At 46.2% G+C, this 19,722-nt stretch overlaps 1 protein-coding gene across 2 annotated transcripts in view; it reads left to right on the forward strand.

Moving 5' to 3' along the window:
- The first annotated feature begins 19,015 nt into the window (after window positions 1–19,015).
- Window positions 19,016–19,722, forward strand: part of NEDD4L (NEDD4 like E3 ubiquitin protein ligase) — a 292,637-nt gene continuing 291,930 nt past the window's right edge. For both annotated transcript variants that reach the window (XM_024580553.3, XM_045187633.2), the window contains exon 1: window positions 19,016–19,434. In XM_024580553.3, coding sequence (XP_024436321.1) covers window positions 19,387–19,434 — 48 coding nt within the window. In that variant the 5' untranslated portion in view covers window positions 19,016–19,386. The remainder of the gene's footprint in view (window positions 19,435–19,722) is intronic.

Below are 19,722 nucleotides of genomic sequence, written 5' to 3' on the forward strand. Positions count from 1 at the left end.
ACTTCCACATTTTGAAGACAGCACAAACAAAATGTGGACACTCTCTAGGTGGAGAGGACTTAATGGATAATTCCTATCTCTGATTAAGCACATAAGCTTTGGAATCGAGCCAGGTGTGAAGATATTCACCTTTTGTGTCTTTCACTTTTCTGTGAAATGAGAATAAATTGTGCCTACCTTGTAGGTTACATGAAGCACTTAGTAGGAGCCCAGCATGTGGTAAGAACCCAATAAATGCTAGCTATAATGATTTCTGCTGTCTTTAATTTTTCTTTTGGTGGGGAGAGAGGTATCACTCGTGAAAACAGTTCACTTTCAGAAAGCCTACGCTATAAAAATAGGGGCTCAGGAACCTCTGAAAGGGTAGAGTACAGTGATATTTTAGCTCTTCTTGTTTCTGAAAATGTGTGTGACACGGTGTTTTGATGAAAAGCAGAAAAGGGCTTCTCACTGCACCTGTGCTGTTACTCCTCTCGCTCTCGGGGGTGTGGCTGTAGCACTTACCTAGAGAAAATGTACACGCATTTATAGAAAGAGCTCAGGGCTCCTTGGACCCCATCCGCATTCACCACGTGATTTACATTTGGTGAAATGGAGTATAAATGTTTATAAAAGTCACCAGAGCGAAGAAACGGTGTGCCCTGGGGAAGCGCGGGAGGGGGATCCATGGCTTAGGTTCGGAATGCGTGCCTCTGGGCCTGTGGGGAAATAAAACACAGAAACCGAGCCCCTCTACGTGCCAGCTGGAAACTGGTTGTTAGTGTACCAGCATTCAGACAGGTCTTACAAACCGCCGGGGCTCGGGTTTTGTTGATTTGGATCTGTGCGAACCTTATCCATCACCACTTTAAACGTCGCCATCTCTACCCTTGTATACTCCCACTGCCCACTGAGGTTTACACGTCACAGTGTCTGCTTCCGGGATGTGATGGAAGTGAGTTTGGTCCTTAGGTGTATTTCACGCCAGCTTTTCGTATTTTGTGGTCTAAAGAAAAAAGGAGAAGTAATGTCATAAAATGGGTAATATTCTCCTGCATGGAGGCTGCAGTGCAGTGGCTATTTGAGTTGAAATAAGCTGTAATAAAGCCAAAGAAAATTGATGAAAACATGCTTCGTTCCTCCTGGAATAATGCCCCTTTCTTTGCACTGTGTCAGCCGCCTGCGGCCACGATCCTAACTGCCAGCTGCTGTCACTCACTGCCCCAAGGGAAGGCGCAGCACTCTTGTGGTTATTTGCAGAACTTCTTTAAGAATTTCAATTTAAACGGAAGTATTGCCATATCCAAACCGAATGACAAGGACCTGTCCTTAAAATTAACTGGCAGCGGTGCTTCTCGCCTGAGCTGCACATCAGAATCACCCAGGGCATTTTTAAATGTTTCAGTGCCCAGACCTCACCGATGATGGAATTAATTCCGAAGTCTGGAGGTTGGGCCTCGAGGTTGGTGCTCTGTAAGTCTCCCTAGGTTATCGTAACTGGCTGCCAGGGTTGAGAATTGCTGAGCTAGTCTCCATCTGTTGTGCAGTAAATCCTAATAATGCTTATGCCTGACGAGTATTTTCCCAGTTGGTGGTAGGAGAGACGTTATTATCCCCAATTTACAGAGGGGGAAACCAAGGTCCGAATTATTTAAAGGTTTATTCAAGGTTTAGCTTAACCACTGCTCAAGTATCAGAACGCAATAAATGCCTTTGAGGAGAACACGCCTCCTTAACTTTTCCTTGGCCTTAAACGAAGGACCCTTGAATCACCAATTTTCAGAAGAGGGGTAGACTTCCTGTGAAATGAGGAAACTGGAGACCAGCGAAGGAGCGCTTATCTCGTGAATCTCGATGTTTCCCGCTCTCCCTAGCACCACGCACTGAACAAACATTTGATAAATCAGATGAAACGAGGTGGCTAAGGTCACACAGCCCCCACCTGGCCTCCGATCACTGGGTGAGCCTCACCTGCTTCCCCAGCTGACGGCTACACATCCCTGGACTCCAGGGACCACACCTCCTGCGTTGTATGGGTGAGACCAGGCTTTAAAGGGTTTCTCTCCTTCTCCCCAAAGTACAGTTGTTTCATTTTCAAGCATGTAATGATGTTTTTTATTTCAAAAATGTAGTAGCTATTTACAGAACAGAAGTATTTGTTACTAAGTTGTGGTTCCCCATCAGCTTCCGTAATGTTACTTTTTGGAAGTGTAGGAAAAATACCGTAGGGACTTTCTCAGGTGCAGGCCTTGTATTTCTCTCCAGCTTTCCACCCTTTGCTCCTTTCTCCCCGCCCTGTTGTAGGCAACACCCACTCATTCACACCCTTGGGGCTCTGACTCGGTCTTAGGCACCCCTGTTGTTGCACACAGTTTATCCCCCAGGATGGGCGAGTTGGAGGGTGGTGGGAGACTCACTGGGCCTGGGCTTTGTGACTGCACTAACCTGGGGGTCTCTGGTCCCCAGGCTGTGGCAAGAGTGGGCTGTGCAGAGTGGCGAGGTGCTGCCTGGGGTTTGGGAATGCAACAGCAGGAGTTGGAACATTCCGTTGCTGGTACTGAGTATAGGATCTTAGGTGAGGCAGCGCACGGGGTGATGATACCACAACCAGTTACAGAAGAACCTAAAGGAAAGTGAGTCCTGTCCCAAGCTGACAAACCCAGTCTTGGAGAGCTGGAGACCGCTCAACACTGAGATGCCGTTCAGGGGCTGTATAGTGTGTTCCTCACTCTCCAGCACAAAATTCCTGAGGGCAGGCGTGCCTTGGTGCTGGGCTAGAAGCTCAGTGAGTTACAGGGGAAGTGGGCATCTCTGAATGCAGTCGCTCCACTGTACAGACCTGGAGACAGAGACCTGAGTGGCATAGACCGCGTAGAGGTGGCATTGGGTCAGGCTGGCCTAGGTTCTGTTCCTGGCTGAGTGACCTTGAACTAGCTCCTTAATTTCCCTGGGTCTCAGTTTCCCTTTCTGTAAAATACTACCTACTGTGTACAGTTGTTGTTGTGACTATGATTTTATTTAAAAACCACTCACCAAATTCCCCAGGTACAGATTTTTGTGTTTGGCACTGAGATATGTAGCAGAGGCACACAAAACAAGACAAAGTGGACTTCCTTTTCTGTGCGTCCTATTATCTGGAAATCCATAACAGCACGGGAAGATAATTAATATTAATCATGACTCCTGAGAGTACCTTTGGAATTGTTGTAATAAAGGTCAATGCTGTATTTAGTATAGTTTACAACTTGTTATAGTCCTACTGGATTCTCACTTTTGGAAAATGAATAATCCAAGTATGTCACATGATGTCTTCCTGCTTATTTGAATATTGAACTAATCTGAAAGTCAAATTCAGGAGCTGTGCTGAAGACTTCATAGTCCCCAATATGGCTGCATGCTCTAACTCAGCGAAAAATGAGCGTAGAGGCAAGAAGAGGACTCGGAGCAGGGATACTGGTCATCTCCGAGGAAGGTCAGGAAGCTTGCGTGCTGTGACTTTGCGACCCACTGCGTGCGTCTGTGTGTGTTCCTTAAACCAGGATTCAGGAGATACTAATAAAATTACTTCAGAATCACTTTAGAGCCACCAAAACAAAAAAATTTTACAAATGAGAGCTACAGTCCATAAATTGTAGACACAGTGGGCCAAAGTACATTTGATTTTATTTATGTGTATTATAAAACTGATAATGACATTATAAAATTTTATAATAGTTTTTATTTTACTATTTCAAAATGCACTTTACAATCATGAGCTAATTAATCTTAAAACTACCCCAACATGTCGTTACTAATATTATAATCGCTATTCCAATCTCCCTGCTGGGAGAATGGAAGATAGAGTATGAGTAAATTATATATTTAATTAGGAACCAGGAATCTTGGATATTACTCTTCAATTATAACTAATCATTGGAACATTATTTAGGTAAAAACTCTTGAATAACCTTTTTGACCAGTTATTTATTTCAGAACATTCTGGCCTTAAAAAAGAATGCTAGCATTTTCTTGTCTTAATAAAAAACTGTTGTCATGGAAATATTTCAGTTCCCTATGTCCTCCAATTGCCTGCCTCTGAATGGGTCCTAAACAGGCAGAGGTCCAGCAAAGTCTTTTATGGTGGAAGTAAGGCTGGTAACAGGCTCATTCCAAGGTTTTCCCAAGTCCATTTCCAGGATGGGAGCAGATAAAAGAGCTCGTCCAGGCTTAGCTGTGCTCCACCACCTGCACTCTTATCCTAAATGGCTCAGACTACTCCCGCCTCCTAGACCCCATACATTACATCTGTTACTGTTTTCCATGCGGAAGTCTTACTTTATTTTGGTCGACTAAATAAAAATGAAGTTCTGTTTCCTAGAAATGCCACAGCATCTCTCAGCGACTACTTCCCCCCAACAATGGGAATCGGTGCTGTTTTCCAGGTAGTTCAGGGAGCTGCGTGCTTTTTGATCAAATAGTTTCACTAACTGATGCAGTCATTCATTTCGCTTTGGCTGGGGCACCTACCAGGGTGTGATTTTATACTCACAACAAAAACACTCTCCCCATTTGTCCCGATATAGAAACGATGCATCACGTTCCACAAATTTGTTTAAACACAGTACAGCAAGAGCAGTGATGAGACTCAGCTCAGGGCAGGATCGTCTTCTATCCTAATGAAGAAAAAGAGGGAGATGCAAGGTGTCGTCTGAATCTGTGCCTGGATCCGTGTTGTTCCGTTTCGTTCGGATATGGTGTTCCTCCCAGCTCCTGAGCTCCAGTGCCATGAATCTTTGTGCAGAACTGGAGAAAACGAGAAATGAATTTTGTTTTGAGATTTTCACAACCATCAGAGAACTGGATGCTGTTCAGTAGGGTAAGCAAAACTGGCTATTGAGGCCATGAATCTAGGACGTAATCAGGCTGCCACTTACATAGTCACAGGATTTGTGTGGGAAGGAAAGATTTATTTACCTGCAGGCACACCTTGGAACTTGGAGAGCCTGGAGCAAAATATGGGGAGGTTATGTTTATTCTTTAAGAGACAGACAGGGAGGATTTGTCTAAACTTGCAGCATTCATAACTTACATGGTAAATCATTCATTTAATGAGCTTTACAACGCTGGAGCTGAAGGTCAAGAACAAATAGGTCATTATCGTGCTAGGCCACGTTGGTAATAATGGCAGGTGGGGGCCATGTTGTGGGACATTGTTGTTGCCCTCGTGGTTTACACTTCAAAAATTTAAATGGCCAAGTGAGGTCCCCAATAGGTGGTGGCACTCAGTAAGTGTTAGCTATGATGATACATGATACGAGACCTCTCTAAATCTGTTGTCCACTGACTTAGCTAAACAGTCTCTTGAGTTTACTTTCATTCTAAGGCTGTATCACTTCTGGGCTTACATTTCATATGCTTACTGCCCATGGTATAAGGTCTAAAATGACCTCTTCAAAGCTTCAGGGGGTGTTCTATAACCTGGGTGTTCTGGGATTTCATGAACAGACTGAGCTTGTCTCTGATGTGTGTCCATGATTTTACAGATTTTCTTCATTTTAACCTGATCCCTCCTGTTTCCAGGCTAGATGGAGACTCTCCATTTTCAAGAGTTAGTCTCACGTGGACACACAACTATGTCAAGCTTTTACACAAAGTCGTTATCACATTGGGGGAATGTGGTTGGACACGTATTATAATAATCACATCCTCAAGTTACTGAGTATTTGGAATTTATAAATACAGTTCAGTCTTCAGAAATACCGTCTAATTTATTCACAAAACCTCATTAGGAGGCAGGAAAGGTTGGGCTTATATCTATTGAAGTAGTTGCTTAAAGTCTTTTACTTCACTTTCTCTTCCATTTCCCAACACACCCACCTTCATAGATTCCCTTATAGCTTCTAGATCCAGCTTTCTCACTCTGACTGCTGTGTCTCTGCTCACACCACTTGTTCTGTCTGGAGTTTATTTTGGGAGTAGGTAAGTAGGAGGGAGGTGATAGGTTCAACTTAGGACACACTGAATTTGAGACAACCAGGGGCGGTTATGGGGTCAGTTGGGTGTATACATACCCCGAGGTTTAGAGCTCAGAAGAGAGGCCTGGGATGGAGACGTATATTTCAGAGCCTTCAGGGAAGAGATGGTAATTAAAAGCAGAGGAGAAAAGAAGACAAAATAAAAGGCAAGATACAAAAGACCAGCAGTGAGGCCCTGGGCAGCTCATTGGACAGACGAGACAGAGCTCATGGTGGAAACTAAAGAGGAGAAGCCAGAAAGGTGGAAAGGAACAAGGTGACTGTGGTTTTGGTGAGCCCAGGACACACGACGGAACATTTCCAGGGACAGAAAGAGACCTCTGTGGGGGACACTAACAAGAGAACAGATGCAGCCGAAAAGGCATCCTCTGGCTTAAGTGGCAAGAAGGTCCTTGTTGCTGTTGATGAAAGACATTTCAGTGGGTGTGTGAGGGTGAGAACTAGCCTGGAGGAGTGAGGAAATGAACGTGTGAGCAAGTGCAGACCTTTAATGTGACGGGAGGGACCAAGATAAGGAGATAATTGGGAGGACATGTGAAGTCCAGAGAAAGCTTGTTCTTTATTATTATTATTATTATTATTATTATTATTATTATTATTATTATTTTAAGGTTGGGAGAGGATTTAAATGCTGAAGGAAAGGACCCAGTGGGCAAAAGAGGGGGTAACTGGGAGGAAATGGGACCCAGGGCCCTTTGGGATGATTGATGTATAACAGGAGAATGGCCAAGGAAGGTAGAGCAGGACGAGGATGTGGATGAGATGTTTCTAGGTGTGCTGGTGGTGGGAGGCCTCTTTGATGGCTTCTGTTTTCTCCTAGAACCAGGATGCAAAGCCATCCACAGAGAGTGAGGGAGCGAAAGGGATGTCAGCAGTACGAGAGCACGGCTGAGACCGGCAACTGAATCCACAGGGGCTGGAAACTCCTGCGCTTCTTCATTTTCTTTGATGATTCTCAGTTGCCCAGATGCAGGCTAGGATAAAGCCGAAGCAGCAAGGACTAGCGGGAGAAATAGTTTGAGAGTAATTGCAAGAGAGGGACTGAAGTGACAGACTGGAATTTAAGCTAAACCTGGAGGATGGTGATATTAAGATCAAGACGTCTCGGAATTAGAAAGGAGTGGAGGGGATAATGGGCTTGATGATGTCAAAGAACGTGGTATGAGACTTTAAATTGGGGTATGAGGAGTCTGTGATCAGGGGGTTGGTGTTTAAATACTGATTTTTGAGGGGGAGCAGTTTGGAGACTTGGCAAGGTCTGGGATGTTGAGGAGAAGAGGAGAAGGCCATTAGAAAGGAGGAGGACGAGAACCAGGGAACCCAGGAGGTTGGATGGGACAGGTTTGCGTATGTGCATTCTAGCCCAGGAGTTGCGATATATAGAATAATGGTGTCAGGCACCGGCCTTCACTCCATGTAGCTATGTGGAGGGAGGGAGGAGCTGTGGGTGGCAGCAACAAGAAAAGGGGAGCCCTGGCCAGGTGGCTAAGTTGGTTAGAATGTTGTCTTGCTATGCCAAGGTTCAAGGCCCAATCAGGGCACACATAGGAATCACCCAATGAACGCATCCATAAGTTGTCAACAAATAGATCTCTCTCTCCCTCTCCCTCTCTCTCCCTCTCTCCCTCTCCCTCTCTCTCTCTCTCTCTCTCTCTCTCTCTCTCTCTCCCTACCCTCTCCCTTCCTCTCTGTCTAAAATCAATAAGTAAAAATTTAAAACGAAGAAAAGGGGAACAATGACATAGACCCCAAAGAGGTGTTTTACAGCATTAAACTCAAACTTCCATGATAAATGAGAAAATGTAGTGGGATCTATTTTAACGTGCTGTGGTTTTAACATGGGGTGGTCAATGCTATAAGACATTTCTGATTCTTTATAAAGACAGTGAGTTTACATGATTATGAGAAATTTCTGTTATTATAAAAGCATAGGAGTGTTGTTTGTTTTATGTTAATTGAAGTGGAGGCCTCACCAAGCAGATCCTGGGGACCATGCCAAGTGAGTGCCCATTAGCTCACAGGGCTTGCTGGAATTATTTATCAAAAGGTAACAAGGCCAGTTCCCCAGGCTCAGTTTCAACCACAGGAAGCAGAAGATTTCCTAAGCCATGGTGCAAAGCTGTTTGGCTTAAGGAGAACAAATAAGAAAGGAGAAATTGTGTGGGTTTTTTTTTTTGGTAAAAATTTGTAAGAGTAAGAATGGCCTTTGAAGTCTCCCTGATGAAATGGGTGGGGAGATTCAGATCATCGGGGCTTCTTAGCCATCACAGCCTTCGGATGCCCAGAAACCTTGCTTTCACATGGATGCTTTGCCCGTCTCTGCCAACGAACGCTCCGACTGGGCAGGCAGCCGGGGCGTGCATGGCTCGTGGAAGCCCTCTGCTTGTCCCAAAGTGCTTCTGAGGTCATTAGTCTCCTTCCAATAAGCAACACACACCCTTTCCTCTCAGATCTCCAGTAAGGCTGGCCCCAGAGAATTCCAGAGGCATCCGAATGGCCGCCTGGAAACAAAGGAAGAGTTCTCTGGGTGTGGAACAAAACACCAAAAGCTGACCTGGGGTTTTCATTTCATTGTTACAGCTCAGAATTCGCTCTCTAAACTCATGATTTGTTTCCAGGTAACAGGCTGCAGATTCCCTGAACAATCTAGTAGGTGAAGTGGACAAACGAGAAGCAAATTACAGTGCAGTTTCAACATTAATGAAATAAATTGCTATGAGTTCTATGAAGTTTTAAGAGATGCTTACAGTTGCTCCCATCTGATATCTGCAGAGAAGGCATCTCACAATGCCTTCTGTCTCATGTGTTTCATGGAATTTTGAAATCTGGACAAACTTTGAGATCATCTCTTCCCATCATCTCATTCTTAGAGGTCTGAGCCTATCCAGGGCATGTGTTACCCTTACGTGTTTAGTGGAACATTTCACTTCCCCATCTTCATGCCATATGGTCCTGGTGGGGCTGCCCACTGCTCCACTCTGTCCTCTCCTCCCCCTTGCTCAGGCTTAGACCTGTGAGCTGGGCTGGGCCTTCCCTGGTTTGTCAGAATAGCTTGGGCTGCGAGCAGTTGTCTCATTCATTATATGCAAAGTGCCACTGGACAGATTTCACAACACAAGCCCAGGGGATTTTGAGAGTATGTTTATTAAAGCTGGGGACAGGGAAACAAAGGAAGGCCTTAGGGTAGAAGAGGCCAGAGCATAGCAACAGGACTGAGCCTAGGCAGAGCTGCCTTGGCCCTTTAGAAAGAGTCACGGAGGCAGAAGAAGTGAGACAGCTGGGCTGTGTGGACTAAGGAAACAAGTTACAGAGGCAAAAAGAGGCTCTTGGAGATAGGTTTAGGGGGTTATCCCACGATGAGCTGCTGCTGCCTACTGCTCCCCAGGTTGCAAGTCTCCTGGGAAACTTTAGAGCAGGGGTGTCAAACTCATTTTCACTGAGGGCCACATCCGCCTTGCGGCTGCCTGCAAAGGACTGAGTGTAATTTTAGGACTGTACACATGTAACTACTCCTTAACCAGGGGCAAGGAGCTTGGCACTACTGCTGGGTAGAAACAAGGTGCTAGGCGGGATAAAACAAGGTGGAGGGCTGGATTCGGCCTGTGGGTCTTGTGTTTGCCACCTGTGCTTTAGAATTTATGAGAAGATACACACCTGAGGAAAGGGGGTGGGGAAGGCACCAGGGAGAGCATGCACTGGGTCCTTTGTCTTAAGGGTTTTTATCTGTTTTCTAAAGGCGAGAATTTTAGGGGAGGTCTCAGGGGAGGAGCACAATAGAATATTTATCAGCTTTCCAGATGTGTCCTTTAATATACTTATTCATCAAAATGAGCATATAAGGTCAGGGTCATTCTCTGGTCAGCTTCCCCTTCAAAGAATGTCACCAAGAGGAAGAGGAACCGGGACCAAGGTGGGTCTGCCACAGCATGGTCTGGAATGTGTAAAGCATTTGTTCCTAATTGTCTTTGGATAGGGAAGATAAGACCTTGCAATTCATTAGACTTGTTTAGCTATCTGTCTCTGGTTTCCCCATCCCACCTGCCAAGGAATTTTCCTAATGTTTTACTATCCTGCCTCAAAAGGACCAGACTGCAGAATAAAGCCAAGCCCAGATAAGCAGGGCCAGGAGACAGAGCCCAGATGATATTATCTGTACTTCTGGACTCAGGCATGTTTTCCTGTTTGCATATAAATGGTAGCCCAGGGTAAACATGGCTCTGCAATTTTTCAACTTTAGTTGAACAATATATCCTTGAGATTACTCCATATAGTGTCCTCAGTTTTACAACTACCTAGTACTTCATTGTGTGGATTTATTAATAATTGATTTAATCCCTTCTCTATTGATGGACATCTGAGGTCGTTTCCAATCTTCTGATATTTATAACACATGTTACTTCATATTTTGCCAATGCTGTTTTAGAAGTGGAATTACTGGATTACTGTACCAGTGTAATCTTTGCTAGACGTGGACAAATTCTTCTCCATAGGCATCGTTTTGCACTCTCCCCAGCAAGGTGTGGAAGTCTTGTTTCTCCACAATCTTGCCAACAAAACATGATGTCAAATCATGGGCTTTTTTCCTTCCTGTATTTGAGTCTTGCTCTCTCAAGTCTTGCCCTCCTTGGAAAAGCAGAGCCTCTGCTAACCCTCACCCACAGTATCAACTTGATCAGTCTGTGGGGCATTCACCGGGGTTATGGTCCCGAGATGCTGGTGAGCAGAATCAGCAGTAGGTGGAGACACCTGTTTTGGGGCTCAAATAATGACATGACCAGTGAGACTGAAAGGATAGCTCATAACACCAGAAAGAGGTAGTTGTGGAGGTGGGGGGAGGGGTGGCAGCGGTCACAGTGGGGGTTCCATCTGAGGGTGAGAGACTGTACAAATTGTAGAGAAAAACATAGGTGTCTGTTCCTTGCTATGGCTGTGAGTTTGTTTGGTTTACGCCAAGTGCTTAACTCATAAAATGTGAAGCCACTGGTAATTAAGGAGGATTTCCAGGATGTGAAACCATTGTTCCTTTTTCCAACCTTTGGGGAAGCAGATCTTTTGGAAACTAAATAAATGAAGTAGAGATTTTTTGGGGTCACTTAGATGGTTATTACTTTTAAATGATCGATGAACTTGTCAAAATCATCAATTAAAGCAGATGTTTTAACTTCTACCATAGAGTTGAAGGACATATTTATTTTGCTTTTAGCAAACGAAAATGGAACATGAGGAGGAAAAAAACAATCAATCCCCTTTCTACCAGAAAATTGGACTCAAATAATCAAGCATGTGTGATATCCAGAAATGTATAGACTGACGTTTACCAGCGTCCTTCTTGTGGTTGGCTGAACAATGGCCTGCAAAATACCCAGGTCCCAATCCCTGGAACCTGTGGACGTTGCTTTATATGGCAAGAAGTTCTTGCAGGTGGATAAATGCAGGCTCTTGAGATGGGGAGATTATCCTGGATGGTTGGGGTGGGCCCTAAATGTAATTACAAGGGTCTTCATAAGAGGGAGGCAGGGGGAGATTCCACTGCAGCTGGAAAGAAAGAAGGTGATATGAGGACTTCAACAAAGAGAGGGGCAGTTTTGAAGATGGAGGGAGAGGTCCTGAGCAGAGGAATGCAGGGAATGCTGCTCTGGATTCTGGAAAGGCCAGGAGTCCACTCTGCTCTGCAGCCTGGGGCGAGGCCTAGAGGGAGACACCGTGGCTTCAGCCCAGTGATGCTGACTTCAGACTTCTGGCTTCCAGAACTGTAAGAGAAGACATTGCTGTTGTCTTATGCTACCTAGTGTGCGGTGATTTGTTACAGTGTCTATAGGAAGCTAATTAATAATACACTTGTCTACTTCAAGGAAATAAGAATTTAGTGTTTGATTTTTAAGTTGACTAAATGAGTTAATGGGAATTGATAAGAATGTAAAGGCATTATTTAAAAGAACACAACTGCCTCTTTTAGGCAAAAAACCAACTATATTCAATTTCAAGTGCTTCCTTTGTAAATAAGGTCCATAGAGCTTTCTCTGCTAGCAAGTGGTGGTCCAGCTACTTGGAAGGGTCTCCCTGTTAAGAACTATCATAACTTTCTAAATGTATTGCTAGGCCTCCAGTAAGGAATGGAAATCAACCCCCAGAGGTTCCATGGAGTAGTCAGCCGTGGCTGTGAAGTGCAGCCCAAATCTCTAAACCACAGTGGCTACAACAATAAGTATTTATCTCTCATTCACACAGCATGTTGGCAACTGTAAGTGAGGTGACCCTGCTCCAGGTTGTAGGTCAAGTTCAGGTCTGTTTCTTGTATGTCATTATGGGACCTGTGGTGTAAGGTTCTCTTAGCAGAAAGCAGGAGCACAAACGAGGGGGCAAAGACTTGCAAAGCCTCTTAGGGTCTGTTTTGAACTGGCCACCCTGCCGCTTCTGCTCGTGCGCCCTCTGACAAAGTCACACCACACCACTGGGCAGGAGCATTCACTCCTCGCGGAGGTGAGGAAGTGAATATTTGCTGAATAATAAGACAGTGGAGCGTACCCCTCCACACCCCCCTGGTTTCAGCTTTTGCAGGACCGTACCCCGAAAAAGCGAAGCCAGAGAACAATGCAGTAAGCAGCCAGTAAGTGCTGTATCCGCACTAAAAGTGAGGGGAGACTAATTTTGGGGCTAGTGGTGACCTTGAGACTCTGTATCAAACAGAGGAAAGAATGAAGAGAGGGAATATGTAAAATTCAGACATTTTAACCGAGCTGCTAAAACCGTATGAAAGTTGGGGCATGAGGAAAGGCTCTATTCTTGTTCTAACTAGTCCGGAAATAAACGTTTTGAGGTTTGCAGCCCCGTGTCAATGGCTGGGTGTGCATCTGGACGTCTACCAGCCCTCCGGAGAACTCTCTGGTCACAGCCTCCCGCCCCCATCCCCCCAGGCTCCCCCAAGGACTCCAGCATCCAGACCACCTGCCACTCCCCCCCTAGACTGCTGGCACCGGACTGATAACTATCTTAGACCAATCCTAGGGCTCAGAATGCAGGACTAAAACTTCTTAGGAATGTAGTTTGTGTACTATAAGAACTCTTAACTTTTCTTTCTTCTTTGGAACACTTCCGGGTTTTTGTCTAGCTGTGTTCTCAGTTTGAAAACTCTAAGACCCTTGAATAAATTTTTATCATTTATTTCTAGCCAAAGCCACCAGACTCTTTAGTTAATTTGACAAAACCTGGACTCTCGAATAGGGCTGACATGGTTCCTGGGTGGTAGTGGCTCGTTCTTAGCAGAAGCAAATACAAATCCACTTGGGATTTTCCTAGGCTAAGATGAACCAAATTAAATCACAACCAAATGAATTCATAACAAACACACGGAATGAAGTCCCTATAAGCAACACTCAGCAGAAACAATGGAAGACACATTCCAAACTTTTAGATACTAGAATTAGCAAACTATAAAATTGTTCATTATAAAATGCTTAAAGAAACAAAATTTGGAAACACAAAATAAGAAACTAGCAGGAATGATAAGGCTGGACACAGAGGACAAACCGATGATTGTCAGATGGGCAGGGTGGGAAAGGAACTAAGAAGTGCATATGAATGGGCAGTTACAAAGTAGTCACAGGGATGTGAAGCACAGCACAGGGAATACAGTCAATAATACCGTAACGGCTATTTGTGGTGCCAGGTGGGCACTAGACTTACTTTGTATATTATATAAATGGCTAACCACTATGCTATATGCCGGAAATTATTGTAATATTGAATGTCAACTGTAATCAACCCTAATTTTTTAAAGAACAATGATGAGGCTGATGTAAAAAAAGTGAAATGGAACTTTTAGATATGAAAAATACTGTTGAATAAAAACTCAATTGATGGCTTACATAGATGATTAGACTCGATGAAATAGTTCTTCAGCAGAGCAGAAGACAGCCCGGAAGAGATCACCCACAATGCAGCACAGACAGACAAGGAGGTGGGATATGGTAAAGAGGTTAAGAGATACTGATAATAGAAGGAGAAGGTCTCCATATGATTAATATATACATATAGGGAATGGAGAAAGGGCAGTTTTTTGAGAGATGAGAGCTGAACATTTTTCATAAATAATCAAAGATTAAAATCCACACGTAGAGAAAGCACAAAGTACATTAGACAGGATAAGTCAAAAGAAAGCCACATGTAGACAAACTGCAGAAAGTCTGGAATACCCAGGACAAAACGCAATTAGAGAGAAGGCAAATGAGCTCCAAAGGAACAACCCTCAGGCAAAGACTGCCCACTCATCATCAACAACAGCAGCCAGAAATCAGAGGCGTTGCATCTTCCAAGTGCTGAGAACAAGCCAACCATTTTATCTTAGATAAGACTATTGCACAGTCTTTCCTAAGGGTTGTCTTGTCCCCCTAAAACCCCCAAATAAATGGATTTTACAAACCTAAGACTTCGGATGGCAAGGGGAGGGAAAATCAGTGACACTACTCACATTAAGAACATTTATTGACGTCTTTCCACATTCCACAACAGATCTGAGCCTGCCTGTAATATATAATTTTCACCCTCTTGCATGGATGGGGTAGATATCTTCTGATAAACAAACATGGAGAGTTTATCACCAATGGACCTTTACTAAGGGAATTCAAGAGGCTGTCCCTCAGGAAGCAGAAACGTGATCTGAAGGAATGTCTGGGAAGCAACAAGGAATCCTTAGAAACAAGACCACGAATCATAATGTGAAGCTAAAAAAAATCGTATACTATAAAAGTAATATCTAATTTGGTGGTGTAAAAGAGGACAGAATGAAACTAGAATGTCGTGGAAATAATGCCATGGAAACAGTTGATCAGGAACAGTGTTTTAAACCTCCTGTACTGTTCCGACGGGGGGTTACGATACTAACTTCTGATCTGTTTAGTTTGGCATAGATGTAGAGCATCAAAGGTACACAGTGAAAGAAGAGATGTGCAGTGATGGACACCCCAACCAGGAGAGAGGAACAAATTCTGCAAGAAAACAAAGAACAACAGCAGCACAACCCAATAAAAAGAAAAAAACATACAGTAAACACGTGGAAGCAAATCCAGGTGTTCTAGAAATACTAATGACTTTTCTTTTAGAAGTAAATAGCTAATGAAGCCAGTTAAAAGGCAGGGAATTTGTCCGATTGGAAAAAAAAAGGAATCATAGCCCTGAGTGGTGTGGCTCAGTTGGTTGGGCGTCTTCCTGCAAAGCATAAGGTCGCCAGTGCGATTCCTGGTCAGGGCACATGCCTGGGTTGCAGGTTTGGTCCCCTGGTCAGGGTGCCTCCCAGAAGCAACCGATCAATGTTTCTCTTTCACACTGATGTTTCTCTCCCTCTTTCTCCCAACCTTCCCCTCTCTCTAAACAATGAATAAATAAAAACTAAAAAAATAGGAATCATGTACCTCCCTCTCAGACAATATTTAGAGTGTGCTACAATGACATTTGTGTTCCAAATGTGCTTCTTAAAGAGCTCAGCTATTTTAATACAAAAAGATGAGCTATTTACAAGTCGTTCTTTGCTACCCACCTCTATACTTGTCAAAAGTTTGAAGTATGGTTTATTTCCTTATATAATCACAAACGCCTTCAATTTGTGAGATTTCTCTATATGACAGTGGATGCTGCTAAGTTTCAAGATGACACCAGTTTTAACAGATACATGGCCATCTTCAGAATGTCTGTTTCTCAAGCTTTCTTTTCAAAGCAGAGGTCTCCAACCTCTGGGCCTCAGACCGGTACTGGTCCGTGGCCTGTTAGGAACCGGGCCGTATAACCGGGAGGTGAGCTTGAAGGTAATGCACTTGAATTATTCCTAAATCATCCCCTCTCATCCCCCACCCCCATCCATGGAAAAATTGTCTTCCATAAAACCAGTCCCTGATGCCAAAAAGGCTGGGAACCGCTGTTTTAAAGGACACAAATTACCAAAAATTGAAGAGAAAAGTCAAGTGTTATCTATATGAAACAGGCAAATATGTGACAAAATCTGGATTATTGATCTTTGGGTACTTCTCTGGCTTGACTAAAATATGGCTTGCTGAGCCAACTCCATCCTTTGCAAAGAGGCTTAGCATTAAAATGTTGCCCATTTGTGATTACCCCTTGGACTTTAAAATTGTTCTTGCTAATTTTTCATTTTTGATGGTCCCAGTGAAGAGCATTTACCAAACACCCACAGTATCAAATCTAAGATGTTAGGAGCGGCCTCCAAAGGGAACAAACAGAGCGAATTCTAGAGAAGGATCTACAAACTAGGCTCCGCTTAATCGTTGGGTGGATGCGAAACTGAGTGGAGGATAGAAGGACTTTGCCTTGGGTAAGACTGCTGAATGGTTGCTCTCAAGGCGTTGTCCTCACTGCCCTCCCCCAAGAGCCTGGATTACGGATCTGAGACTGCAGAGTGGGAGAGGGTGGGTAAACTCATCCACAGTCATCGTTGTATTAAGTGTATTTGTTTACATCCTACCTCATTCCACAAAGGATTTGAGTATGTGTATCATCTGTAACTTCCTCTAAGTTAAAAAACATTAAGAAAAAAATCAGGATCATGGAAAATATGTAAAGAGTAAGAATATAAGTCTTGACCAGAGACCCCTTAATGTTGCCGTGCATTAGAATTACCTGTAGAGCTTGTAAAACTCCTGATGCCCACGTGGAACCCTTGTGCCAATTAAAGCAGAGTGTATGGAGGGGGGTGGCGGGCAGAGAGCAGCAGTTTTAAAGATCCCCAGGTTTTCCTACGTGCAGCAAAGTTTGGGGACCGCTGGCCAAGGCTGCCATCTCAGCTTCACGTGCATGTCCGTGTCACCGGGGAAGCCCCTGAAATTACTGACGCATGCGTCCCTGCCCTGAACCAATGAAATCGTAGTCTCTTATGCTAGCAAGCAGGCCCTTGGTCACTGTAAAGCTCCCCAGATGATAACAATGTGCATCCGGGGTAGAGAACATTGCACTGGGAGAAAGCTGGCACATAATTCCACATGGGATGTTTTTGTGTGTGTGGGTTCTTGTATGGCTTAAGGCCATAAAATTGGTCCTGAGTTTCCTGGACCAGAATAAACAGAAAAACACAATCCATTGAAATAATTCTTGTCATCCCTATGCAAAAGCTTATCAGTTCCTTGGAAGCAAGCGAGCTTTTCTCACAGGTCTGAAATACATGTCTTCTGTGAGTCTCCTTAACAGGGGCCTGTAAATGATGTCATGGGTCGCAAATGATACAAACACCCCTACAATAAATGAGAGATGCCAAGTTTCACAGCGTTGTTTCTCATAATCATCCCTCCCGGAAAGCCAAGGACATGCCCCCCAAGTGCAGGCAGGTGCAGACTGCTGTGGTAGGCGTGTGGGAGCAGTAATGATGCAGAGGGAGAGAGAGAGGAAGCCCACACCCCTCTACAGTCCCCAGGTCACATGGCCTCCCCCCAAAGGAAAGCCTGGAACTCTGCACCTCCAGGTGTAGGAGCAGTATCCTGTGTAATGAGAAACTGTAATTTTCTTTTAGAGAAATTTAAAGAGCGATTGCTTTCTCCCCACATTATAAATTGTACAAAGCTTGACAAAGGCCTGGCTGTGCAGGGTTTAGAAGCAGTGATTTCTTTTTGGCCAGGAAGAAGGAACACAGGCCAGTCCTTTGAAATGCTCTCAGTAAAGATGGTTTTTTTTCTCAGTTGGGCTTTTGTGGCATCTAAGTACTGTTGATTTACCGGCTCATGATTTGCAGAAGGTTTCTGAGTAGGGTGTTGACTGCATGGGACTGAGTCTTGAAAGGAAACCTCTTACATGGCACATGTTTTAAGCCGCAGTAACGTTGTAGGAAAGCCAAGCAGAGCTTAAATTAGGACGGGCGTGCCCCTCTTCGTTGGCAGACAACCCAGGAGGGCATAGCGCAGATCTTGTGCAAAGTAGCTGGGGTCCGCCACGAGGATTCTTTACATCACGTGAGTTCTCCTTTCTTAAGAAACTGACTTGAGTGAAAATCCCAAACGCATCCTGTTAATACCCAAGTAGGCACTTCGATGTTCTCTTCTCCAAGTCAAATGACATGTTCGGCTTGTGTTCTTGTGCTCAAAACTGCACTTCACATCTTAGTGGAAGAAAGACTTCCTGAACCAGTCGAGTGACGAATTTCTTTCACGTGTTTAAAGTGGTCTCTGGCATCCCCATAAATCTGAAGGATTAAATGAACTCACTGCTCGCTAGAGAAACGCCAGTTAGGATGTGGAGTGAAGCCTACGGTGGCAAATAAGATGTGTTCATGCTTTGTGTATGCGGAGATTAACCCTAAACTTGAGCTTGCTACTTCCCCTTGCGGCTCACAGATAAGCTGCCTTTTATTCAGAGAACCACGCTGCCTTTTTCGAGTGGGTGGGCGTGCACTCGGCGCGGGCGCTGTGTTGGTTTTGTTCGCTGGAAGGTTGACACAGGCAGTGGCGACTCCCGGCCACACCGGGGCAGCCTCTTCCCGGATCGCGGCTGGGCCAGGCGGCCCCACTCCGGGGAGCCGCCGCCGCCAAGTCTCGCTCGCTGAGGTTGCCCGCAATTTAAAGGGGTCTAGAAATGCCACGTATCCCCCTTGAACAGTTACAGCGAGCTCAAGGCTCCCGATAGAAGACCATGGGGAACAGGCTCAGACTGAGTGTTGCGTGTTTCTTGTGGAAAATGCCTTCTGCGTCCCCAAATGCACAGCCCGCCCCCTCCCCAAAGCAGAGGGAAAGCGAGAGAAGAGGGTGGGGCAGCTCGGAGGGCCGGAGGGCTCTGCACGCGTGGACACTCCCCAGCAGACCCGCCCCTCTGCAGGGTGAGCCCCGCGAGCCCAGGGGAGCGACTCCGGAGGCCCGGGGTGGGGTGGGCGTGGGGGCAGAACTCCTCCACCTCCGCAGCCTGCGGCCTGCCGCCCAGCCCGGCCAGTGATTGGCTTGGGGGGCGCATGTGCCCGCCCCGGCGAGGCGGGGAGGGTCCCCTCCCGGCGCTGGGAGGGCGGAGGCGGGGAGGGGGCGGGGAGAGCGGGCCGGGTGATAGCGAGCGAGGGGGCGGGCAGCCGGGTTCCCGGGAGCTGAGAGCGGGCTCCGCGCCGGGCGGAGAGCGGCAGGGCAGCGAGGGAGGCGCGAGGCGTGGGCCGCGGGGAGGGAAAGCCCGGCAGGCTCGGCTCCGCGCCGCGCCGCTGCCGCCGTCCACTGCGCGCTCCGGACCGCCAATCTGCACCCGCAGCCTTCCGGGAGGAAGCAGCGCCCGCAACAGCGGGGCGCCGGATCAGGCTACCTCACCTGCCGCGGGGCGCAGGGCCGGGCACGGGCCGGCCAGACCCGGAGGAGGGGCGCAGACTCGGCCGTTCGCGCCGCAGCCCAGCTGCCTAGGAGTGCCTCGACCCGAGCGGGGCGCCGGCTCCATGGCGACCGGGCTCGGGGAGCCCGTCTACGGACTTTCGGAAGACGAGGTTAGCGGCTCTCCCTTCCCTCCCGGGACTCCCTGGGGAGTTCCTGCCTGGCGCCGCCAGGGGGTGGGGACTGGGGCGACCCCGGGGGTGCGCTTTCCTGTGCCTGCAAGGGAACCCCAAACGCCGGAGCTTCCCCGAGCTGAGTCCGGTGTGTGGGGGGGTGGGGGGGGTGCTCGGGGCCTTCGGCTGGGCGCCTGCGCCCCCTCCCCCAGCCGAGCGCATTGTTTGTAAATAAAGCAGTGCGATGCCCTTGGAGCCCGGGTTCACTCGCCGCTTTCCACCTTTAGG

Source organism: Desmodus rotundus, chromosome 10 (genome assembly GCF_022682495.2).
Source record: "Desmodus rotundus isolate HL8 chromosome 10, HLdesRot8A.1, whole genome shotgun sequence".
Lineage (NCBI taxonomy): Eukaryota > Metazoa > Chordata > Mammalia > Chiroptera > Phyllostomidae > Desmodus > Desmodus rotundus.